The sequence below is a fragment of the Cololabis saira genome, chromosome 21 (genome assembly GCF_033807715.1).
Source record: "Cololabis saira isolate AMF1-May2022 chromosome 21, fColSai1.1, whole genome shotgun sequence".
Taxonomy (NCBI): domain Eukaryota; kingdom Metazoa; phylum Chordata; class Actinopteri; order Beloniformes; family Belonidae; genus Cololabis; species Cololabis saira.
Window position 1 is genome coordinate 960,001 of NC_084607.1, and position 25,507 is coordinate 985,507.

The 25,507-nt window shown below is 47.1% G+C and overlaps 1 protein-coding gene across 1 annotated transcript in view; it reads left to right on the forward strand.

Moving 5' to 3' along the window:
- LOC133421740 (MBT domain-containing protein 1-like) overlaps positions 1–24,485 on the forward strand; it is a 27,713-nt gene extending 3,228 nt beyond the window's left edge. Inside the window, exons 4-18 of the mRNA XM_061711491.1 lie at positions 3,134–3,206; positions 3,298–3,377; positions 3,520–3,637; positions 4,773–4,907; positions 7,313–7,401; positions 7,796–7,894; positions 8,896–9,031; positions 9,748–9,800; positions 10,050–10,154; positions 11,939–12,086; positions 18,958–19,040; positions 19,218–19,449; positions 19,798–19,863; positions 21,634–21,771; positions 23,839–24,485. Of these exons, the coding sequence (XP_061567475.1) occupies positions 3,134–3,206; positions 3,298–3,377; positions 3,520–3,637; positions 4,773–4,907; positions 7,313–7,401; positions 7,796–7,894; positions 8,896–9,031; positions 9,748–9,800; positions 10,050–10,154; positions 11,939–12,086; positions 18,958–19,040; positions 19,218–19,449; positions 19,798–19,863; positions 21,634–21,771; positions 23,839–23,948 (1,665 nt within the window). The 3' untranslated portion in view covers positions 23,949–24,485. The remainder of the gene's footprint in view (positions 1–3,133; positions 3,207–3,297; positions 3,378–3,519; positions 3,638–4,772; positions 4,908–7,312; positions 7,402–7,795; positions 7,895–8,895; positions 9,032–9,747; positions 9,801–10,049; positions 10,155–11,938; positions 12,087–18,957; positions 19,041–19,217; positions 19,450–19,797; positions 19,864–21,633; positions 21,772–23,838) is intronic.
- The last annotated feature ends 1,022 nt before the right edge of the window (positions 24,486–25,507 follow it).

Genomic DNA, 25,507 nt, shown 5'->3' on the forward strand with positions numbered 1-25,507 from the left:
TCGTCTTACATTCAGGTCTAGACGTTATCAGGGATTAAAGTTCTCCGTCTCTGGACGGATTTCCGTCAATTGGAAAATGAGGGGAAAAAAAAAAAAAAAAAAAAACTTTTGCATGTGAGTTTTGTTGTGGTATAGTTTTAGACTATCCAATGAAATCATGTTAGGCATTAAACTGACGCTGTTGTAAACCAATAAAACTGCCAGAGCCTTGGATTAGCCAATCAGAGCAGAGGAGGCGGTAACTTCGGGATAAGGATTGGCTCTAAGGGCTGGGTCGGTCGGGCTGGGGCTCGAGCCGCGGCTGGGGGAGCAGTCGCCCCGTCGCCCTCCCTCCCCGCCGCCGGAGGCTCGGCAGCCCGGCCCGCCGCGCGGGGCCTTCGTCCAGTCGGCGTTCGCGCGTCGTCGGGCGGGGGTCTTTCGCGGGGCGGTGTCCGGCGCTGCGCGGAAGGCGGACCGGTGGGGGGGATCGGGAACGGCGGTCGGCGGCGGCGACTCTGGACGCGCGCCGGGCCCTTCTCGCGGATCTCCCCAGCTGCGGCGCCCGTCGGGGACCCGTTCGCGCCGGCCCCCGGCGGGTCCCCTCTAGGGTTGCCACCTTTCAGAAATAAAAATAAGGAACGCCTGATTTCAGCAGCGCAGGCGCCAAAAAAGGCAACATCCCCAAAACGTCTAAACTGCATAGAAATGTATTTATTTTATATGAAAAAACAAAATGCTTTGATGTAAAGTTTAAAGTGCTTTAATAGCATTGAACTTGCACGACTGTACAGACGGACAACCATACCAGTAACTGAAATAGTCTCCTATGCTATGCTTTTCCACATCAGCCCAGATGTAGAATATAGATACAGGTGAAGGTCGGAACATTAGAATATGGTGTAAATTTATTTAAATTTAAAAGGTGAAACTAATACATTACATAGTCTCAATACATACAAAGCAACACATGTTAAACCTTTATTTGTTATAATTTTAATGGTTGAATTCTTTATTGATTTCATAAAATATTCACATTTTTTGAGATTTTTTATTTGGGGTTTTCATAAACTGAGCCATAATCACCAAAATTATAACAAATAAAGGCTTGAAGTATCTTACTTTAAATGTAGTGGGAAATAAGATATTTGTTTCACCTTTAGTTGAATTTACTACGAATGAAGTTTTGTGATATATTCAACTTTTCCGACCTTCACCTGTAGATTATGACATCAATAAATAAGAGCATAATATATGTCCGTATTGTTTCAATAGGGAACGCAACTTTTAATTCGCAATTGCGTAACATTTCCGCATATCAAGGGGCGGGTGGCGAGCCTTGTCGCCTCGGCTGGTGCCTAGCAGCTGACTTAGAACTGGTGCGGACCAGGGGAATCCCACTGTTTAATTAAAACAAAGCATTGCGAAGGCCCACGGGGGGTGTTGACGCCATGTGATTTAGAAAAACCTTCCTCTCAACAATAACATCATCTCTTTGTCTGCACTAACACCATCATTGATTGTCCATGAAACAGTCCAGGATGCTTTCATTACCTTGGCCAAAGCCTTGCCAAGTGCAGTGACATCAGAGCAGCTCGTCAACTGGATGAAGAAGTGCAGTTTACCAGGTCGACTCAGATCTAGGAGAACAGGCCTAAGGCTTTAATGACCAATTGATGTGGACAAAAAAAAAGCAAACTAACAATAATAAAACTGCTCAAAAACACCTTCCTCCTATAAAATGCTATTGGTCTCAAGTATTTAAATAGTGTTGGTTAAAAGTCTTATTACACCTTAAATGCTGTATTAGAAAACAGAAGGGCTTATACAGCATTTAACTTTTTTACTTGAAACCTTTGGAAAGCGACCGCATATGAACTGGTGTGAAAATTTTTTTTCAGTCAAAACTATTTTTTTTGCTTTAATCCCTGCGTTATACCCATTCACAACGCTAGATGGCGCCAGATATCTTTAAAGCGAATGCTGAACTAAACTCCCCAGGCCAAAGGAATCCCTGTCATGAAGACGAGAAATAAAAAATAGTATAAGAAAGAAAAGAGAAGAAAATAAGAGAAGAGATAACAGAAAGTGGAGAAACGTAGCGACAATCTGGAGAAAAGAGGGTCAAAGAAGTTCTGATCAACTTCAAGATAATGATTTCAAATAGTCAAAATAACATTTTTATAATAATTTGTTTCAGATGTACTGTAATTATTTTCTGTATAAAAATTGAATTTGGTGTTCAAAAAGTCTTTCTTCAAATTTGAGTCTTGAAAAAGAGGATCGTCTTATACTCGGGTCAATACGGTAATAACAATAATTAAAGCTGCAAGCAGCGATGAACGGGCCCTCGCACGGGAATTTTCACCAATAAAGATCAAGGACTCAAAACCGAGTCCGATGACACCACCATGAGTCTTTATGTCAAACCATTCAAAAGTTATGGCAGAAAATAGGAACTATCAAATATGGACCAATCAGCTACTAGTATCACTTCCTGTTTAGCGTTTAAGTTTGACGCGGCGCCATGGCCACGCCATTTCACGAACACTCACGATTTTGGTCACTTTTCATCGTTAACGTCTTTTGTGTCTCCTGAGCGAGTTTTATGTCTAACGGGCAATCCCGCTAGGAGGAGTTCGTTAAAGTACCATTTTTCACATCAAAATGAGCATAGTGGAATATCTCAAAAACCGTAATATCTAGCATGATGAGACTAAAATATGTTGTAGTACAACACGTCCCGGGTTTGTCAATGTTGTAATGACGTCTGTACGATAAACCGTTGCCTAGCAACAAGCGTCCAAAATAAAATGGAACCTTTTTTAAAATTGAAAGTTAAATATCGCAAAAATCGTAATAATTGGCATGATGAGGTTGTACGGTCCTTTAGTGCCAATCGGGCCGAGTGTTTGAAAGTTTGAACGATGTCTCTACGATAAAGTTCGGCCGAGCAATAACCGTCCAAATTTTGGCCTTTTCTTTTTACTTTTTTTTTGCATGGGTGCACATTGCGGTTCGGGCCGTATTAACGGACGAAAAAAACGTGCGGAATAATAAGAAAAGGGAAACCTTTTCTGTATACTATTATATCACCGGTCTGGTCCCGGTCCCCCCTGCTAACGTGCTAATGGCCCTTCTGCCTCCGTCTCTGCAGGGGAAGCCGCCGACCAAGAAAACCAAGACGCTGCACAAGATGGCCGCCTTCGGCCAGAGCCACAGGAAGAGCGGTGAGTTCAGATGCCGCCTGACGTCCTGAGGGTCCTCAGGTCCTCAGGTCCTCAGGTCCTCAGGTGTCCACCTGTCCTCTGTCCTCTGCAGGACCGACGGAGGCGTTTGATTGGGGTCGTTACCTTGGAGACGGAGACGTGATGGGAGCTCCGGTTAGCTGCTTCAAACACGTGGGTAGCTACTGCTACTGCTGCTAATGCTAATGCTACTGCTACTGCTGCTAATGCTAATGCTACTGCTACTAGTAGTTCTGGGTCCAGCTCCGTGGTTCTGCTGGTGACCCGGGTTCTCCTGGTTCTGGTACTGGTCCAGGTCCAGCTGGGGAAGTGGTGGACCGGCGTGGGGGACGGGGTTCGGGTCGAGGTTCCAAACACGGACAGCGGTTTCTCCATGAAGGTTTACTGGATCGCCGGGGTCGTCAAGCTAGCAGGTACACGTAGCCACACCTGCTGGAGTCATTCTGTTTGCAGATGACTCTGATATGTTTTTATTATATTTTTATTATATTTTTATTATATTTTTATTAGGGCTGGGCAACGATTACAATTTTTAATTGCGATTAATCGCATGATTTCCCTGATTAATCACGATTAATCACATTGTATATGCAAAATCAAATAATGAATTTAAAAGTTGTGTAAACTGCACTTTTATTTATAAAAGTATGAACGAAAGTGTTTGTTGTGCAAACATCTCAGCAAACATCAGGACTTGTCAGTAACACATATTTAGTGTAAAAATGTAACATAAAATATAGCTGATTGCCACTTTCAGGGCATTAATGTCATCATGTTTTTTTATGAAAAATAAAAAAAGTCTACCAACAAAATCCTGATCCACAATCATGACATTAAAACAGGCAATTTCTGAGGAAACAGCAGAAACTTTTAACGTTAGCAGCATTACCGTCTATATTCATATTTATATTATCTACATTCATATTTATATTATCTATATTCATATTTATATTATCTATATTCATATTTATATTATCTATATTCATATTTATATTATCTACATTCATATTTATATTATCTATATTCATATTTATATTATCTATATTCATATTTATATTATCTATATTCATATTTATATTATCTATATTCATATTTATATTATCTATATTCAGCACCAAATGTCCCTGTTAGAAAGTGTGAAGCAAAAAAAAATAAAAATCACTATTGAAATTTCCTTTACAGGGTCGAATCCGCCGTATGGGAGCACTTTAAAATTAAAATGTCCATGTAACCGTTCCGTAATTTTACCGCTCTCCATGTCTGTTTTAGCTTTTCTGCATGTTTTTCCGCCAACTCTCTTCCGGTTCCGCAGCAGCCGGAAAAATACTTTTCAAAACAAAAGCATGTGAGCAACATGCATTAATGTGTGATAAAATAAATGTCAGCGTTAATAAATGAATGAGTTAACGCAATAAAAATGCGTTAACTTGCCCAGCCCTAATTTTTATTTATATACTCTGACCCCTGACCTCTGACCCCTGACCCCTGACCCCTGACCCCCCCCTGACCTCTGACCTCTGACCTCTCCCCCCTTGTGTCCCGGTCCAGGGTTCCAGGCTCTGCTCCGTTACGAGGGTTTTGACGGAGACGCCTCCAGGGATTTCTGGATCCACCTGATGGACCCGGACGTCCACCCGGTGGGCTGGTGCGCCGCCGGGGGGAAACCCCTGGTCCCCCCTCAGAGTGAGTCCTGGGGGGTCTGGGGGGGACTGGGTCCTGGACCTGGTCCTGGACCTGGTATGGACTTGGACCTAGACCAGGTCTGGGGGGGGACTGGGTCCTGGACCTGGTCCAGGTATGGACTTGGACCTAGACCAGGTCTGGGGGGGACTGGGTCCTGGACCTGGTCCAGATATGGACTTGGACCTGGTCCAGGTCTGGGGGGGGGGCAGACACAGTGGGTGCGTTTACATGGGAAGTTTAATTCAGAATTAAAATTTAATCCGCAGGAGAGTTGTCCGTCGCAGACGCTGAAGGTCAATAGATGATGGACTGAGTCCGGGAAAAAATAAATAAATAAATAAAATCCGATTTAAAATGATCATGTTTACACTCATTCCTCTTTAAATTAATTCCGGTCTTTCTTTCTGCTCGTTCCCTCGCCCGTCTGTCTCCATGACACTTATATTCCACACTGGGCTGGTTTTCCAAACAAAGTTTCAAGATGCAGCAGCAGTAAACGCTGGTCAAGAGCAGAGACCATTTATTTAATAAATAGAAATCATTAAGAGAACAGATGGAAACAGGAAAAATCAAAATGAATGAATGAATAGCTTTATTGTCGCTGGTCTGGCGTCCCAGCACAGTGAGATGAACCAGTACAACCATCAGGACACAGACAAAACAAATAACATCAGACATGAGTAACTGGTGAGAACAGATCAGAGAAAGGATGACAGGATGAGGGAGGAGGGAAAAAAAGGATCCTCATACTGTGTGTAAATACAGTGTGAAAGTGCAGAAAAACACCTCAGCACAGAAAGCAACATGGCAAATTTGACATCATCAGCACCTGTTGACTGTGTTGGGGGGGTTGATAAGAGGGGGGGCCGAGGAAGGCGTTGAGTTGAGGGAGGTGTGTTTACCAGTAAGTGTGTGTGTAAGTGGTAAGTCCGTGAACTTCTCTCAGAGCTGCTCTCAGCCAGTGTCCTTGATGTTATCAGACGGCTCGGTCAGTTCTGAAACAGGTCCACAGATGTTCCTGAGAGGGGAGGGCTAGTGGGGGCAGAGCCACCTTGTTTACATTCCACCAGGGAGATTGTGACCAGAGTGATCGGCCAAACCGCCCTGTCAAGGCCAGATTATAGAATCAACAATTATATTGAAAACAGACAGACTCAGTAATTTTCCATCTGCCTTCAGTCTCTGGTTCATCAATGGAGACTCCAATCAGACGAATTTGTGATCAATTCCCGCCAAGCCGAGCTTCCAACTTCTCCAAAGTCTTCTCCATCTTACCAATGAGCTCAAAGACGCCGCCAGCCTGTGATTCTGTTCAAGAATCACATCCAGCTTACGGCTTTGCTCCCCCAGCGTTAAAGTCTGAGTGTTGATCACCTTGCTTGATCCTTCAGCCACGTCCGGCAGCTCTGAAAGAGCCAGAACAGCTGTCGACGACTTAAGGCTGAATTAAGGTTCTGCGTTACACCAACGCAGAGCACACGCCGCAGCCGTGACGCCGTCGTGAACCCTTCGGACTTCTCCGTCTCTCCATTTGGTCGCGGTGCAGTACCCCCCGCGACCGCTAGTTAGCGATCTTTTTCTGAATGGTTTATCCGACTTTTTCCGGTCACAGTAAATCAAAGAGATAAGGACAACTATTGTGCAAAAAAACAAAACAAAAAAATCACATATAAACGAAGAAAAGAGCCCTGAAAGTTCACTACTGATTCAAACCGGAAACCGGAAATGCGTTGCTTCCAAGCGAACCAATCACAGCCCTCTCCGTCTGCGTGTGGTCTGCGTCGCTCGACGCGTAGTTACAATTTTCAGGAGGTGCACGTCACTGACGGCGTCAGTGACGGCGTCAGTGACGGCGTCAGTGACGGCGTCAGTGACGGCGTCAGTGACGGCGTCAGTGACGGCATCAGTGACGGCATCAGTGACGGCGTGTCCTCTGCGTCGACCCAAACCACACGCCGTAGGCACGGCGCCGTTTTGACGCAGAAACATATTTCAGCCTTTATGCGTTTTTGGTAGACCAGGAATCCCCCTCCTCCACCTCAATTCAGAATTACTATTTCCATGCAAACTCCAAGGAAAATAGTTTAATTCTGAATGATTTAATTGGGAATAATTAATTCTGAATTAAAAAGCATCATCAACCGTGGCCGGTCTTCACACCAACGAATGAAGGATCAGCAGGTTTTGAGAAGAAAACAGTGACAGGTGTGTGGGCGAAGCCAGCAGGTTTGTGGGCGTGGCCTCAGGTGTCTGTGGGCGGGGCCAGCAGGTTTGTGGGCGTGGCCTCAGGTGTCCTCAGGTGTCTGTGGGCGGGGCCAGCAGGTTTGTGGGCGGGGCCAGCAGGTTTGTGGGCGTGTCGTCAGGTGTCTGTGGGCGTGGCCTCAGGTGTGTTCTTGTCTCCTCAGAAATCCTGCACCGGTTCAGCAACTGGAAGACGTTTCTGGTGAAGAGACTGACGGGATCCAAGACTCTCCCGCCGGACTTCCACTCCAAGGTGAGAACCAGAACCAGAACCAGGACCAGGACCAGAACCAGAACCAGAACCAGGACCAGAACCAGAACCAGAACCAGAACCAGAACCAGGACCAGAACCTCTGGTTCCTGGGGTTCCTACTAGAGGGCTGCATCTGGACGACATCTCTATGTCGTCTAGAGATGTCGTCCAGATGGAAATCAATGACGTGGAAAATGAACCTCAAACAAGGTCTTTACTAAACAAAGACAAAGCCAGTCAGATATTTGTAGAAACTGTGTTTAGTGTCTGTGGAGCATCTTGAAGAGACGAGGGATTGGAACCAGCAGTCGCTCAGCAGCTTCTCTTCCTCCACAGATATGGAATGGCCAAGAGATTCATTTGTTAAATTAATTAGTTCCTCTCTCTCCTCCAGGTGCAGCAGAGTCTGCAGTTTCCGTTCCAGAAGAAAATGAGACTGGAGGTGGTGGATAAATCCCAGATCTGCAGGACCAGAGTAGCCCTGGTGGAGGAGGTGATGAATGGATGAATGATGGATAAATCCCAGATCTGCAGGACCAGAGTAGCCCTGGTGGAGGAGGTGATGAATGGATGAATGGTGGATAAATCCCAGATCTGCAGGACCAGAGTAGCCCTGGTGGAGGAGGTGATGAATGGATGAATGATGAATGGATGAATGGTGGATAAATCCCAGATCTGCAGGACCAGAGTAGCCCTGGTGGAGGAGGTGATGAATGGATGAATGGTGGATAAATCCCAGATCTGCAGGACCAGAGTAGCCCTGGTGGAGGAGGTGATGAATGGATGAATGGTGGATAAATCCCAGATCTGCAGGACCAGAGTACCCCTGGTGGAGGAGGTGATGAATGGATGAATGATGAATGGATGAATGATGGATAAATCCCAGATCTGCAGGACCAGAGTAGCCCTGGTGGAGGAGGTGATGAATGGATGAATGATGGATAAATCCCAGATCTGCAGGACCAGAGTAGCCCTGGTGGAGGAGGTGATGAATGGATGAATGATGGATAAATCCCAGATCTGCAGGACCAGAGTAGCCCTGGTGGAGGAGGTGATGAATGGATGAATGGTGGATAAATCCCAGATCTGCAGGACCAGAGTAGCCCTGGTGGAGGAGGTGATGAATGGATGAATGGTGGATAAATCCCAGATCTGCAGGACCAGAGTAGCCCTGGTGGAGGAGGTGATGAATGGATTAATGATGGAGGGATGAATGGTGGTGGAGGAGGTGATGAATGGATGAATGAAGGAGGGATGAATGGTGGTGGAGGAGGTGATGAATGGATTAATGATGGAGGGATGAATGGTGGTGGAGGAGGTGATGAATGGATGAATGAAGGAGGGATGAATGGTGGTGGAGGAGGTGATGAATGGATGAATGATGAATGGATGATTCCAGGTGATCGGGGGATGATGAATGGATGAATGATGAATGGATGATTCCAGGTGATCGGTGGATGATGAATGGATGAATTGATGAATGGATGATTGCAGGTGATCGGGGGACGGCTGAGACTCGTCTACGAGGAAAGCTCCGACGGTTCTGACGACTTCTGGTGCCACATGTGGAGCCCCCTGATCCACGTGGTGGGCTGGTCCCGCTCTGTGGGACATAGATGGAGACGGAGCGGTGAGGGGGCGGGGCTTAGAGGAGGGGGCGGGGCTTAGTGGAGGGGGCGGGGCTTAGTGGGGGCGGGGCTAACGGGGCTGATCCACGTGGTGGGCTGGTCCCGCTCTGTGGGACATAGATGGAGACGCTCAGGTGAGGGGCGGGGCTTAGATGTGGGGGCGGGGCCTGAGGGAGGGGGCGGGGCTTAGATGAGGGGGCGGGGCTTAGTGGGGGCGGGGCTAACGGGGCTGATCCACGTGGTGGGCTGGTCCCGGTCTGTGGGACATAGATGGAGACGGAGCGGTGAGGGGGCGGGGCTTAGAGGAGGGGGCATGGCCTGAGGGAGGGGGCGGGGCTTAGTGGTGGGGGCGGGGCTTAGAGGAGGGGGCCTGAGGTAGGGGGCGGGGCTTAGAGGGGCGGGGCTTAGGGGGAGGGGCGGGGCCTGAGAGAGGGGCGGGGCTTAGTGCTGGGGGGCGGGGCTTAGTGGTGGCGGGGCTTAGTGCTGGGGGCGGGGCTAACGGGACTGATCCACGTGGTGGGCTGGTCCCGGTCCGTAGGATATAGATGGAGACGATCAGGTGAGGGGGCGGGGCCTGATGGAGGGGGCGGGGCTTAGTGGCGAGGGGCGGGGCGGGTCCTGAGGCCCGGTGGGGCGGGGCTACTGGGCGGGGCCTGGGTCTAAGGGGGCGGAGCCTGAGTATGAGGGGGCGGGGCCTGACTTGCTGCTGTTGTTCCAGATGTGATGAAGAAGGAAGGTCAGCTGGACGCTCCTAGAAAACTGTTCCTGAAGGTACGGATGGAGGGATGAATCATCCATTCATTCATTCAGTCATTCATTCATTCAGTCATTCATTCATTCAGTCATTCATTCATTTATTCATTCATTCATTCATTCATTCATTCAGTCATTCATTCAGTCATTCATTCATTCATTCATTCATTCATTCAGTCATTCATTCAGTCATTCATTCATTTATTCATTCATTCATCTCCCCAGGTGAAGGAGGTGGATCATCCATTCATCCATTCATCTCCTCAGGTTAAAGAGGTGGATCAGTCCGGTCTCTGGTTCGAGGACGGGATGAAACTGGAGGCGATTGACCCGCTGAACCTGTCAATCATCTGCGTGGCCTCGGTGAGGAAGGTGAGGATGAGGAGGGTGAGGATGAGGAGGGTGAGGGGGCGGGGCCTCGGTGAGGAGGGTGAGGGGGGGTGATAAGAGGGGGGGCCAAAGAAGGCGTTGAAGTTGAGGGAAGTGTGTGTGTTTTTCAGTAAGTGACTGTGACGCGATAAGTCCATGAACTTCGCTCAGAGCTGCTCTCAGCAAATGTCCTTGATGTTATCAGACGGCTCGGTCAGTTCTGAAACAGGTCCACAGATGTTCCTGAGAGGGGAGGGCTAGTGGGGGCAGAGTCACCTTGTTTACATTCCACCAGGGAGATTGTGACCAGAGTGATCGGCCAAACCGCTCAGTCAAGGCCAGATTATAGAATCAACTATTGTATTAAAGAACAGACAGACTCAGTAATTTTCCGTCTCCCTTTAGTCTCTTGTTCATCAATGGATCATTTTATTACTGCCAATAATATAATATAGAATTTGAATTGAAATCTTTATTTCGAGCATATTAATTATGAACACAAAACATCAGAAAAAGAATACAAATAAACAGTCATTACACAAAATCAAAAAGAAGTAAACCTTCATGTCTGAAAAGGAGTAGGAGGAAGTAAAAACTTATGAGGTCCTACCCCTTGTTTCTATTTCAAATTTTGCTTGAATACAAAAAAAAAAAAAAAAAATTAAAGCTGCAAGCAGCGATGAACGGGCCCTCGCACTCACAGCCACCGCCCCCCATAAGCATATCAGAAATGACACCACCCACGACTTCCTATGTCAAACCATTCAAAAGTTATAGCAGAAAAAAGGGACAACCAATCAGAAGAAGGGGCGGGACTAATTTTCACCAATTATGGTCAAGGACTCAATACCGAGTCCCATAACACCACCCACGACTCTCTATGTCAAACCTTTCAAAAGTTATGGCAGAGAAAAGTATTCTAGGGGGCGCTGTTGAGCCATTAGGCCACGCCCATTAATGCAAACCATGAAATATCAAATTTATCGCCAGGCCTGGCTTGCATGCAAAATTTGATGACTTTTGGAGAACTATCAAATATGGACCAATCAGATGAAGGGGGGCACGCTTTTTGGCGTCTAGTGTCGTCACGGTAACACTTTTGAAAGAGAAAATTAATGCGCGTAGTCGCAGGATATAGACGCACATTTTGATGTATAACACACCTGGGTGCACGTTACGGTTCGGGCCGTATTAATTCTCGAAGGAATGGCATAAATTGCGCCAAAATTACACAATTAATTCAAAATGGCCGACATCCTGTTCGGTTTCAGGCATGACCCCAAGAGACTTTTCTTTAAGTTGTGACATGATACAGGTGTGTACTGATTTTCGTGCATGTACGTCAAACCGTATTGTGGGGCTTGAGGCACAAAGTTTTCTAGGGGGCGCTGTTGAGCCATTTTGCCACGCCCATTAATGTAAACCATTAAATATCAAATTTTTCGCCAGGCCTGACTTGCATGCAAAATTTGGTGACTTTTTGGGCACGTTTAGGGGGGCAAAAAGGCCCTCCTTTCATCAGAAGAAAAAAGAAAAAGATAGAAAAAAAAATTCCTACAGATACAATAGGGCCTTCGCACTGAAGGTGCTCGGGCCCTAATAACAGCAAACTTTACTTTATCAAAAAAAATATACCTATTATTACATTATAAAAATATTACAGCACTTCATTACAATATTATACCTGAGCATAGTTCCCTTATGTCTCGGGCCACTGACCTCTGACCTCTGCCCACCCCCCGACCTCTGACCCCTCTCTGACCTCTGACCCCCCCCCCCCCCCTCAGGTCCTGGCCGACGGCTACCTGATGATCGGCATGGACGGCTCGGAGGTTCTGGACGGGTCTGACTGGTTCTGTTACCACTGCAGTTCCCCGTCCATCTTCCCTGCAGGATTCTGCAGGATCAACCAGATCACGCTGACCCCCCCCAGAGGTAACGACCCCCCACTAGAGATACGACCTCTGACCCCCCCATGACCCCTGACCCCCCCATGACAGGATCAACCAGATCACGCTGACCCCCCCCAGAGGTAAGATATGACCTCTGACCCCCCCCAGAGGTAAGATATGACCTCTGACCCCCCCAGAGGTAAGATATGACCTCTGACCCCCCCCAGAGGTAAGATATGACCTCTGACCCCCCCTAGAGGTAAGATATGACCTCTGACCCCCCCCAGAGGTAAGATATGACCTCTGACCCCCCCTAGAGGTAAGATATGACCTCTGACCCCCCCCAGAGGTAAGATATGACCTCTGACCCCCCCCAGAGGTAAGATATGACCTCTGACCCCCCCCAGAGGTAAGATATGACCTCTGACCCCCCCCAGAGGTAAGATATGACCTCTGACCCCCCCTAGAGGTAAGATATGACCTCTGACCCCCCCCAGAGGTAAGATATGACCTCTGACCCCCCCTAGAGGTAAGATATGACCTCTGACCCCCCCAGAGGTAAGATATGACCTCTGACCCCCCCCAGAGGTAAGATATGACCTCTGACCCCCCCAGAGGTAAGATATGACCTCTGACCCCCCCAGAGGTAAGATATGACCTCTGACCCCCCCAGAGGTAAGATATGACCTCTGACCCCCCCCAGAGGTAAGATATGACCTCTGACCCCCGCCTACCGCAGAAACATACATGTGTGTGCACGCAATACTCCCAGTAGTGTAAAGTAAGGAAGTACAAGTACTTTGTTATTGTACTTAAGTAAGATTTTTGAGAATTTATAGTTTTATTGATACTTTCATATTTCTGTACTTTTACTTTTACTTCGTTACATTTTCAAGGAAAAAATCGTACTTTTAATCCGCTATATTTAAAATTGGACACGTCGTCACTCGCTACAAATTAAATTCTTACATTAAATGAAAATGTAGGCTATTGCCGACTACACCGGCGCAGAGCTACAGCGTAGGGTACGCGGCGACGCACACTCTACGCCGTAGCCTACGGCGTAGGGTGTGCGTCAATTTAACGCGGAACCATGAGGAGGACGGGAAGGAAGGGGGGCGCGTAATTGCCCGTGATTGCCCGGCGGCGGCTCAGTGACGAGACACATGATGCGGACGGGGTAACTCGGCCTCCATACCGAGAAGGAGGGGGAGTTGCGCCGCAGAGGCGGACCGGAAGGCCGGAGGAACCGCTGTCGCGTCGAGGACCGACGAGGACGGAGCGGCAGCCGACGCGTGTCCATGGGCAGATTCTTTCATTCCACCCCTTCTAAGGTGGTTTCGGCATTTAAAAGTTCAATCAGTTCAAGTAGTCAAGGGGCAACTTTATAAAAAGCCTCCGTTAAGACTTTTGCTCACATGTCTGGGTAAAGTTTAACAACCTATTTTTTTTGTTAGAACAAATCTATAGAAGGAATTTTAGGGCTGTTGTCATCTTGAATGTTTTATCTGGTGACCACTAGAGGCGCTAGAATATTCAAGTTCTCCATTCAGGCATATGGTCAGTTTTGGTCAAACTGTACAATTTATATGCATAATTGTCAAGATTAAAACATTGTATATCTAAGGAAATAGATAAAACAATACTAAAAAAGCTTTTATGAATCATATTATAATATTTTAGCCAATATTGGATACTAAATATCACTTTTTTATAGACGTTTTTGACACAAGATTTCATAGAAAATGTGTTTCACTGCAAAAAAAAAAAGAAAAAGATGGTAATTATGTGTGTGTTAGAAACGCCTATAAAAAAGTAATATTTTTTAACCAATATTGGACAAAATATAGCAATACAATTAAAAAAATGTTTTTCAATTGATGTTTTATCCATTTCCCTAAATATAAAATGTTGAACATTGAAGATTTTGCATAAACTGTACATTGTGACCATTATTGTGACCATATGCATGAATTGAGTATTTGAATGTTACAGCGCCTCCAGTGGTCACCAGCAAAACAATCCAAGATGAAACACCCTATTATTCCTCCTAGGGGTTCCTTCTAACAAAAACATAAGGTTGTAGAACTTTACCCAGAAGCGTGAGCAGAGTTACCAATCTTAGGGTTTGACCCCTGACTAAAGAGTGTCCTTCATCCTCCTTCAGCTGGGGTTGATACTACAAGCTGGGGGTGGACCTGTCAGCGGGCTGGGGCTGCACCTGTCAGCGGGCTGGGGGTGCACCTGTCAGCGGGCTGGGGGTGCACCTGTCAGCGGGCTGGGGGTGCACCTGTCAGCGGGCTGGGGGTGCACCTGTCAGCGGGCTGGGGGTGCACCTGTCAGCGGGCTGGGGGTGCACCTGTCAGCGGGCTGGGGGTGCACCTGTCAGCGGGGCCAGTGGGCTACAGCAGCAGTGATGAGCAAAGGGAGAAATTAAAATGGGGTAATGGAAACAAACACTAAAGGGGTCAGAATAATATCACCATTATTTAGAGTTGTAAGAAAATTCTTGGAATAAAGCCACTTTCGACAGCATGACAATGTTGGGACTTAATTTCTTTGCAATCCTTTTGAAAATAATTTTGTACTTTGAATTTTGTACTTTGTACTTTTTACTTTTGTACTTAAGTACATTTTACACCATGTACCTTTGGTACTTTATTATATTTAATTTGAGGTACTTTTATACTTTTACTTAAGTAATGTTCTTAATGGGTACTTTTTACTTTTACTTAAAGGAGCTTGAGGCAGGATTGAGGCAGGATTTATGAAAAAAATTTGCAGTTTTGAAGTTTTCTAGTAATAATGTCAGATGAAGCGTTCCAAACCAAAAAGAATGATTCCTCTAGTGTATCTCTCCTTTGCCTTGAACAGGCTGTGTGCTGCAAAATGTGCTGCAATTCGGTCCCAAATTTCCCGCGCTGTCCTGTGGATGTGACGTCACATGATGCTGCATGCACGTTCTCCCCGTTCTCCCGTGCCGGCTTCACTGTTGGCTGCAGTACCCCCGACGGCCGTCGTGGTGAAGGGTGGCGCTAGAGAGTCTCATTTCTTAAAAGGAGTCTCATGCTCCTTTAAAAGGAACCCTGGCTATTAAGACATGTAGGTCTTAAAAGATAAATGTTGGTACTATCAATTATAACAATGTGATATAAAAAACCTTTTTGATGTCTTCGTTTTTATAAAATTTGAAAATATAATTTAACTCGTAGGTCGCCATTGTTGTTTACATTCTGGGTAGTGACGTCAGACGGTGGCTCCTGCTGGCCCCCGTACACTGTTTTGACACCCAGAAACAGATGAAAACACAGCTAAACAGGTGACGGCGCACCAGAAACACAGATCAAAACACAGCTGAACATTAAGGTGGCGGCGCACCTACAAAAAAGTAAAAAAAAAAAAAAAAAAAAGTGCCGCACCATACAGCATGAACTATAAAAACACCATAAAACTCAGACAGACTAACAGACCACACGTTTCAACTAACAGATAGCCGATGCTACAATAAAAACCCCAGCCAGATCTGGCGTCATTAAATTAAATAAAGATGTTCTTGCCTATTTGACGCGAAGTCTGCGCCTCCCGTTTCGTCAAAGTCCCGGGCCAGTCCCCTCAGCCTCTGGTCTGTCAACAAACGCTGGACCCAGCACCGAGACCGGTTTTAGGGGGGGCAGGGGTGGGCTATGCCCACCCAAACCTGCATCCTCCCCACCGCTGCTCCATCCCGGCGAGAGCGGAGAGCGGATGGCGGTGCGCTGCAGGCTCATAGAGCCACGGCTACGCCGACTACGGCTACGTAGGCTCCTGCGTAGACGCCGTCTACGCAGGAGCCTACGCTGTTGACGCCGTAGCATAATGCACTGGTAAGATGCGCACGACTTTGATCATTTTTGCAGATCTCCCGTGCATCACAGAACTTTGATCCAGTTTGCCTGAACCGAGACGTCTTATGGGCTCCCTCGTCAGCCTCCACGGCCGGGAGATGCTGCTCATCTATGTTTTAGATACCTGTCCCAGTTAAACCAACGCGGCTTATCTTCCCAGAGCCACCGTCGTACGTCATCGCCCCCAGAATGCATTGCGCAAGTAAAACATGGCACCTCCCGCAGGTCAAAATATGTGATAAACATTGTAGATTTTTAAAGCAATTAGATTATTTTATGTGTTTCTAACAACATATTTTAGTATAAGAGAACAATTGTGGCTAATTAGGGACTACAAGTCTTAATAACCAGGGTTCCTTTTAAGTAATTTTCAAGCAGAAAATCTGTACTTTTACTTAAGTACAATATTTTTGTACTTTTTCCACCTCTGAGTACTCCAATGGTCCCCCTTTTTGTCTTGAAAGGCCTCATGGTACCATTGGGTGTCGTGTCATAAAATAATGTGAGATGTAAGGGGTTGGGGGGAGGAGCATAAGGACCCAGGGTGTCGATGCAGGGGCGGCACTGTTGATAGACCGTATAACGGGCTAGGAGTAGCCGGTGTTTCTGGTTCAAACAAAGTCCAATACATATATGTGGCCGGACATGGCTGAGGAGATAACATGCATTGTCCACTGGATGGTTGATCCGTGCATCGCCGCGTAACTCCGTCCAGAAAGGTAAATGTCAAACAATCGGATCCACACTGATTCTTCATCCCCAACCTGATTAGTAACTCTCTTCCCATCAGGTTACAGGGAGCTTGGGGTGGTCCGAGAAAAATAAAATGTTTCAGGGTTTGCAGTCCCACCCTCATCCTGAGGGGGCGTGTGAATGGTAGAGTCTGTTTTTCTCCAGAGAAGCCCGTCCCCATCAGTGTCTCTTTGTGGGGCGTGTCACTCCTGGCCTCCTGGCCCTCTAGGGGGAAAAAGTCCTTGGTTCACTAATAGAGGAATAACAAATGCTTGTTAAAAGAAAATAATCTTTATACATTTTTGCTTAAAGGGATTGTGACATGAAAAACACATTTTTCTTGATTTTTTGTGTTTTGTTGGGTGTCTTGACATCAATTACACCCAAAAAACAACGAACTTTTAACATTCAGTGTATTGTGTGCTTTCTGGGATTTTCCGCATAACTGTGCAAAAACGGCGCATCTGGTTTGGTGGCGGGCCGTTACGTAACGGCCCGCTAAATCACCGCCCCCTCCACCCAGATCCCTGTCTCCTCTCCTCTCCAGCGCACCATAAAGGCTGATTTATGGTTCCGCGTTACACCGACGCAGAGCCTACGGCGTAGGGTTACGCGGCGACGCGCACCATACGCTGAACCCTACGGCGTAGGCTCTGCGTCGATTTAACGCGGAACCATAAATCAGGCTTAACACGGAGCTGTTTAGAGCCTCTTCTGTTCTAATCACCGGAGGAAAACTGCTAAGAAGACCCGCGGCCACTGACTGGACTTAAGATAAGGGGACAGTGCTGCTTGCATGCCTTTATTTTTATGATTGTTTGCTGTGGTTCTTCCTGCTGCTTTTCCGTGCATGCTTCGCCTGTCGCTCCCGGCTTAACTCTCCGACGCCGCTGTGAGCGTATCGCTGGAGGAGGAGGAGGTTTGGAGGAGGAGCGGAGCAATGATTGACAGGAAAGGGGGGAAAGGAAGCGTTTTTCACGGCGCAAAAAAACACTGTAATAAAAAGCCAGGAAAAGATTACTAAAGTGAAGTTTTTCTTGTTACACTCTTTTAGACACATTTGAGGGATGTTGCCCAAGACTTTTAATAGTGTTAAAAGCATGTTAAAAATGATGTCACAATACCTTTAAGGTAAAGACCAAAGAAGCCGAACAAAGATATAAAATCTACAAAAATAAACTAACAGATTTAATAAGAATTAGCAAAAAGCTATATTACAAAAAGTTATTATATGAAAATAAAAATAATATAAAAGGAACTTGGGATATACTGAACAACCTAATTAAACAAGGATAATGGTGTGAATCAAAACATGAAGCAAACTATTATAAAGAACCCATACTCATTTTTTCTCTCAGCAACAGATAAACAGGAAGTGACAAACCCTGTTCAAAAATGTAAAAGTAAATTATCCACTGACTGCCCTGATATTGATATGATTGTTCGTAAAAAAAGTCATAAATAACATTGTAAAACCTCTAACCCATATCTGTAATTTATCATTTCAATCTGGTCGTTTCCCAAATAAAATGAAAATTGGAAAAGCACTTCCATTTTATAAAAATAAGAGTAAACACAACTATACAAATTACAGACCAGGCTCCAGTCATGGATGTATTATATAACTGGATACAGTGCCAAAAATGGCCGCCCATTCATTTCAATGCATTCTGCTCACTCAGCGCATGTGCCGGAAAAAATTCTGACTTCCTGGTTTACTTCCTGGTACACGGGCCCATAGAGCATGCGCAGTTGAGTCACCTCCCATGATGCTCTGGGGCCTCCCATCATGCCCCGGGGCAACATCAATGGCACCGACACGGCCGTGACATCACGCCCAGAAAGAGACTTTTCTTTGACTTTTCTGGCCGTTATAAAACATTTTTGACAGATATAAAGTCCATGACTTAAAAATATAGAATACAAAGATTAGTAATTGCCGGGGATTACAGCTGGAGGTTCCTGTGAACAGTTTTAGAGGACGATCTTTTACTATTGCGCTCTATGGGAAAAAAGGGGATTTTCTGTTGCAGTACCGCGGCTGGACACTGGGGGGAACCGGCACACCTTCTGAGCGCGAGACTGGGGGGCTGGCTCCAGTACACGGACAAACGTTCATTCATGACCTAAACAAACAAACAGGGGTTTGCTTATACAGTGAAACGCCAACCTGTGCACATCTCCCAAAAAGTCCTCTCTTGAAGCTCATGTATTTTTTAACAGATAAAAAAGTCTCCTTTCTAGACACAGAATGCATCATTTAAATGTTTATGTTTGTTTATGTTTGTTTCCCCTCAGGTTACTCCGCTCTGCCGTTCCGCTGGTTCGAGTATCTGAAGGAGACCAGATCTGTGGCGGCTCCGGTCGGCCTCTTCAACAAGGTGAGTCCTGGTTTCAGATCCAGGTCCAGGTCCAGGTCCAGGTCCAGGTCCAGGTCCAGGTCCAGGTCCAGGTCCAGACATTTTGACTTTTTTCTCGACATTTCAACTTTTTTCTCGACATTTCGACTCTTTCCTCTCCATTGCCCCCCCCCCCCCCCCCCCCGGTTTCCCCCCCAGGAGGTCCCGGACCACGGGTTCCGGCCCGGCATGAAGCTGGAGGCCGTGGACCTGATGGAGCCGCGTCTGGTCTGCGTTGCCACGGTGACCCGGATCGTGACCCGGCTGCTGAGGATCCACTTCGACGGCTGGGAGGACGAGTACGACCAGTGGGTGGACTGCCGGTCCCCGGACCTTTACCCTGTAGGGTGGTGCCGGCTGACGGGGTACCAGCTGCAGCCCCCCAACTCAGGTAGGACCTGGTCCTGGTCCTGGTCCTGGTCCTGGTCTGGACCTGGACCTGGTCTGGACCTGGTCCTGGACTGGACCTGGTCCTGGTCTGGACCTGGACCAGGTCCTGGACCTGGTCTGGACCTGGACCTGGTCCTGGTCCTGGTCCTGGTCCTGGTCCTGGACCTGGTCCTGGTCCTGGTCCTGGTCCTGGTCCTGGTCCTGGACCTGGACCTGGTCTGGACCTGGTCCTGGTCTGGACCTGGTCTGCACCTGGTCCTGGTCCTGGTCCTGGTCTGGACCTGGTCCTGATCTGGACCTGGTCCTGGTCTGGACCTGGTCCACTTCACTTGGTTCTTGTGTGTTCCAGGTTCCAGGGACCTGCAGGTTTCCAAGCACCGGAAGAAGAACCAGCAGTACCGGGGACAGAAGAAGAGTGAGTCTGGTCCTCAGTCCTGGTCCTGGTCCAGGTCCAGGTCCAGGTCCTGGTCCAGGTCCAGGTCCAGGTCCAGGTCCTGGTCCTGGTCTCGGAGACTGTTGTGGGGGTTAATAAGAGGGGGGGCCGGGAAGGCATTCAGTTGAGGGAGGTGGTTATCAGTAAGTGTGTGTAGCGATAAGTCGTGAACTTGGCCCAGAGCTGCTCCTCAGCCAATGTCCTTGATGTTATCAGACGGCTCGGTCAGTTCTGAAACAGGTCCACAGATGTTCCTGAGAGGGGAGGGCTAGTGGGGGCAGAGTCACCTTGTTTACATTCCACCAGGGAGATTGTGACCAGAGCGATCGGCCAAACCGCCCTGTCAAGGCCAGACTGTAGAATCAACAATTATATTGAAAACAGACAGACTCAGTAATTTTCCGTCTGCCTTCAGTCTCTGGTTCATCAATGGCGACTCCAATCAGACGAATTTGTGATCAATTCCCGCTAGGGCTGGGCGATATATCGAGATTTTAATATATATCGATATATTTTCAAACGCGATATGGTACGAGACAATATCGTTTATATCTTTTTTTAATAAAATTTTTTTTTTTTATGATTTTGATATAGCTTATTTTGTGACAAATTGACTTGAATGTTTTATTTGAGATTGTCACAAATGTTTTGTTATTTGCACAACTGTCAACCTCAGTGGAAAAGTCTGCCTGTTACTGTCTACATTGTATTAATTACAGTGTATTTTAATTTAATTGTTATGCAGGAAAGGGATATTTGTTTTATTTTATTCAAGAAGCATTTTTATTCTATATATGCAGGCAGTTTATTTTTATTTCATTTGTTTTATACATGTTGATATTGTGCAGACCTCTGTTAATAAAGGAACCTGTGTGACATTTGGCACGAGGCTTTGGATTAAAACCGACTGTTTTTTTAAGAAATGATGCTAACAGAGATGCTAACAGAGATGCTAACAGAGATGCTATGCTATAATGCTTTGGGGGAAACCCCAATTATGACACAGAAAAAATATCGATATATATCGAGTATCAACATTCAGCTAGAAAATGTCGAGATATGACTTTTGGTCCATATCGCCCAGCCCTACTTTCCGCTAAGCCGAGCTTCCAACTTCTCCAAGGTCTTCTCCATCTTACCAATGAGCTCAAAGACGCCGCCAGCCTGAGATTCTGTTCAAGAATCACATCCAGCTTACGGCTTTGCTCCCCCAGCGTTAAAGTCTGAGTGTTGATCACCTTGCTTGATCCTTCAGCCACGTCCAGCAGCTCTGAAAGAGCCAGAACAGCTGTCGACGACTTACACGTTTGTCGGTAGACCAGGAATCCCCCTCCTCCAATCAGGAGAAATCCTGCTATCATAAATCCAATTATGAAGCATCTTCAACGTCCTCGACAGACAGAATCACCAAACACAACGGTTTCCAATGTTTCCAGGAATCCATTGTGTATCCAGTAAATGTCCCATCGGGGCAGGAGGGCTCCCTTACCCCCTGACTTCTGATTGTGCTGAGAGACCAGTTAATCAATTCCATGATTGTAGAGTTTAGGAGGAGTGAAAAGAAGAGACTCTGAAGACGAGACAGGACAAAAGCAGCAGCAGGGCAGATAGATAAGGGAGAGGAGCAAAAAAAGCGTCCGCCTTCGTCGAGAGCCGGAAGAAAAAGGCCCTCTCTTGACTCAGGACCAGGTCCTGGTCCAGGTTCAGGTCCAGATCCAGGTCCAGGTCTTGACCGTCTTCTCCCCCCCCCAGAGAGGAAGCTTCCCGTTGCTAAGCGCCCGTCCGGCCTCTGCGTTGCCGTGGTAACGGGGGACGAGAACGACAGCCCCCTGGATTACCCATCAGCCCCTGCTGCGACCTCCGACCCCGACGGACGCCGGGAGGATCCAGGTAAAGGTCACCTGACCTGTCAATCAAAAGACCCCGCCCCCTAGTTACGCAAACATGAAAATGAAGGCGATATATTAGTTTACAGAAAAGCTTTCCCTTTTCTTCTTCTTATTTTTACTATTCCGCACTTTTTTCGTCCGTTAATGCGGCCTGAACCCCAACGTGCACCCATGCATGTCAGACATCATTGGATGCGTCTCCATCGTGCCTCGATGGGCATTACTTTTCTCAGTCAAAAGTGTTACCGTGGCAACGCTAGTTGCCAAAAAGCAAAAAAATAAGGCGAAAATTCGGACGCTTAATGCTCGGCCGAACTTTATCGTAGAGACATCGTTCAAATTTTCAAACACTCGCCCCGATTGGCACTAACGGACCATAAAACCTCATCATGCTAATTATTACGGTTCTTGCGATATTTAACTTTCAATTAAAAAAAAAAATCCTTTTTATTTTGGACGCTTGTTGCTAGGCAACGGTTTATCGTACAGACATCATTACAAGATTAAAAAACCCGGGACGCTTTGTACTGCAACATATTTTAGTCTCATCATTTCTAGCTATTACGGTTTTTGAGATATTAAACTTTGCTCATATTGATGCTAACGGAACTTTGGACGCTAATTGCTCGGCAACGCAACATCGTAGAGACTTTGATTCAACGTTAAAAGACTCGGGTTGATGTGGACTACAACATACTGAGGTCTCATTACGCTGTCCTTTACAGCTTTTGAGATATTGAAGCCAAATTGGCCCATTCTATCCTATGGGGCATGTTACCATGGCAACAAAAACCAATGCATTTGTATGGGAGAGCATGTGAATAAACCATCTGTTAATGCTGCCCGGACCGGAACGTGCACCCATGCATGGCATACATCGTTGGATGCGTCTGCATCGTGCCTCGATGGGCATTACTTTTCTCAGTAATAGGGGTTACCGTGGCAACGCTAGATGCCAAAAAGCAAAAAAAAGGCGAAAATTCGGACGCTTATTGCTCGGCCGAACTTTATCGTAGAGACATCGTTCAAACGTTCAAACACTCGGCCCGATTGGCCCTAACGGACCGTACAACCTCATCCTGCTAATTATTACGGTTCGTGCGATATTTAACTTTCAATAAAATAAAATGGACGCTTGTTGCTAGACAACGGTTTATCGTACAGACATCATTATGAAATTGACAAACCCGGGACGCGTTGAACTACAACATATTTTAGTCTCATCATGCTAGCTATTACCGTCTTTGAGATATTCAACTATACTCATTTTGATGCTAACGGAAGTTTGGACGCTTGTTGCTCGGCAACGCGGTATCGTAGAGACTTTGATCCAACGTTAAAAGACTCGGGACGATGTGGACGACGACATACTGAGGTCTCATTACGCTGTTGTTTACAGCTACAGAGATATTGAAGACAAATTGTCCCATTCTATCCTATGGGGCTTGTTACCATGGCAACAAAAACCTATGCATTTGCATGGGAGAGAATATTAATAAATAATCTGTTAATGCTGGTACCGGATCCTCAGAAAAAATATTTGAGAGAGGAAGATTTTTTTTTCATTATGGACTTCAAGAAAAAAGTCAAAATATAGTGAATAAAGTCGAAATTTCGCCTTTATTCTCAACATTTCCAATTTATTCATGAAATTTTGACTTTTTTTTCACAACAGTTCGACTTTTTTTTCTCGCTGGTCTGTGTCTCTCTGCAGGTCTCTGCAGGTCCAGGTCTCTGCAGGTCCAGGTCTCTGCAGGTCCAGGTCTCTGCAGGTCCAGGTCTCTGCAGGTCCAGGTCTCTGCAGGTCCCGGTCTCTGCAGGTCCAGGTCTCTTCAGGTCCCGGTCTCTGCAGGTCCAGGTCTCTGCAGGTCTCTGCAGGTCTCTGCAGGTCCAGGTCTCTACAGGTCTCTGATGGTCTCTGTTTCTCTGCAGGTCTCCAGGTCCAGGTCTCTGCAGGTCTCTGCAGGTCCAGGTCTCTGCAGGTCTCTGCAGGTCCAGGTCTCTGCAGGTCCAGGTCTCTGCAGGTCCAGGTCTCTGCAGGTCTCTGATGGTCTCTGTTTCTCTGCAGGTCTCCAGGTCCAGGACTGCCCCCCTTCTGGGGGTCTAAGGGGGTCCCAGAGACCTGAACCAGCAACCAACGGATCCTGCAGATCCGGGACCAGCGAGGACCAGATGTAGCCCCGCCCCCTAAAGATGTAGCCCCTCCCCCTCCAGCAGTAGCCCCGCCCCTCCATCCGTAGCCCCGCCCCCTCATGCTGTAGCCCCTCCCCCTCCATCAGTAACCCCGCCCCTCCATCAGTAGCTCCGCCCCCTCCACATGTAGCCCCGCCCCCTCCATCAGGATGATGAAAACAGTTTTCTAAGATATTTTCAGATCAAAGTTGTTGTTGTTGATAATGTCGAAGGTGGAATATGGTGTTGTTTACTTGTGTGTGTGTGTACATATAAATATATATGTATGTGTGTATATATGTGTGTATATAAATATATATGTGTGTATATTTATCCTGGATTCCGGTCCTGGACCAGCTCAGATCTCCTCATGGTTAATAAGAGTTAAAAAGGTTTAATCAGATTTATTAAATAAAGTAAAGAATATTTATCTGATTTAAAAAGCAGGAATCTGAGAAAAAGGGGCGGAGCTCGACTCGGCTCTTTTTATATTGTTTCATTATTTCTGGCAGCGTAAAGAGATGACGACGTTTAGATGTTAAATCAACCGTTCGTGTTTTTCTATAATAAAACCTTGTGATTGTTGAAACTGAACAGATTCAGTCTTTTCTGTTAGACCGGTCCCGGGACCGGTCTAGTTCCTGGTTGGATCCTATAGAAGGTGGTGAGGATGGTGGTGGTAGGTGTGGGCCCCTATAGAAGGTGGTGAGGATGGTGGTGGTAGGTGTGGGCCCCTATAGAAGGTGGTGAGGATGGTGGTGGTAGGTGTGGGCCCCTATAGAAGGTGGTGAGGATGGTGGTGGTAGGTGTGGGCCCCTATAGAAGGTGGTGAGGATGGTGGTGGTAGGTGTGGGCCCCTATAGAAGGTGGTGAGGATGGTGGTGGTAGGTGTGGGCCCCTATAGAAGGTGGTGAGGATGGTGGTGGTAGGTGTGGGCCCCTATAGAAGGTGGTGGTAGGTGTGGGCCCCTATAGAAGGTGGTGAGGATGGTGGTGGTAGGTGTGGGCCCCTATAGAAGGTGGTGAGGATGGTGGTGGTAGGTGTGGGCCCCTATAGAAGGTGGTGAGGATGGTGGTGGTAGGTGTGGGCCCCTATAGAAGGTGGTGAGGATGGTGGTGGTAGGTGTGGGCCCCTATAGAAGGTGGTGAGGATGGTGGTGGTAGGTGTGGGCCCCTATAGAAGGTGGTGGTAGGTGTGGGCCCCTATAGAAGGTGGTGAGGATGGTGGTGGTAGGTGTGGGCCCCTATAGAAGGTAGTGAGGATGGTGGTGGTAGGTGTGGGCCCCTATAGAAGGTGGTGAGGATGGTGGTGGTAGGTGTGGGCCCCTATAGAAGGTGGTGGTAGGTGTGGGCCCCTATATAAGGTGGTGAGGATGGTGGTGGTAGGTGTGGGCCCCTATAGAAGGTGGTGAGGATGGTGGTGGTAGGTGTGGGCCCCTATAGAAGGTGGTGGTAGGTGTGGGCCCCTATAGAAGGTGGTGAGGATGGTGGTGGTAGGTGTGGGCCCCTATAGAAGGTGGTGAGGATGGTGGTGGTAGGTGTGGGCCCCTATAGAAGGTGGTGGTA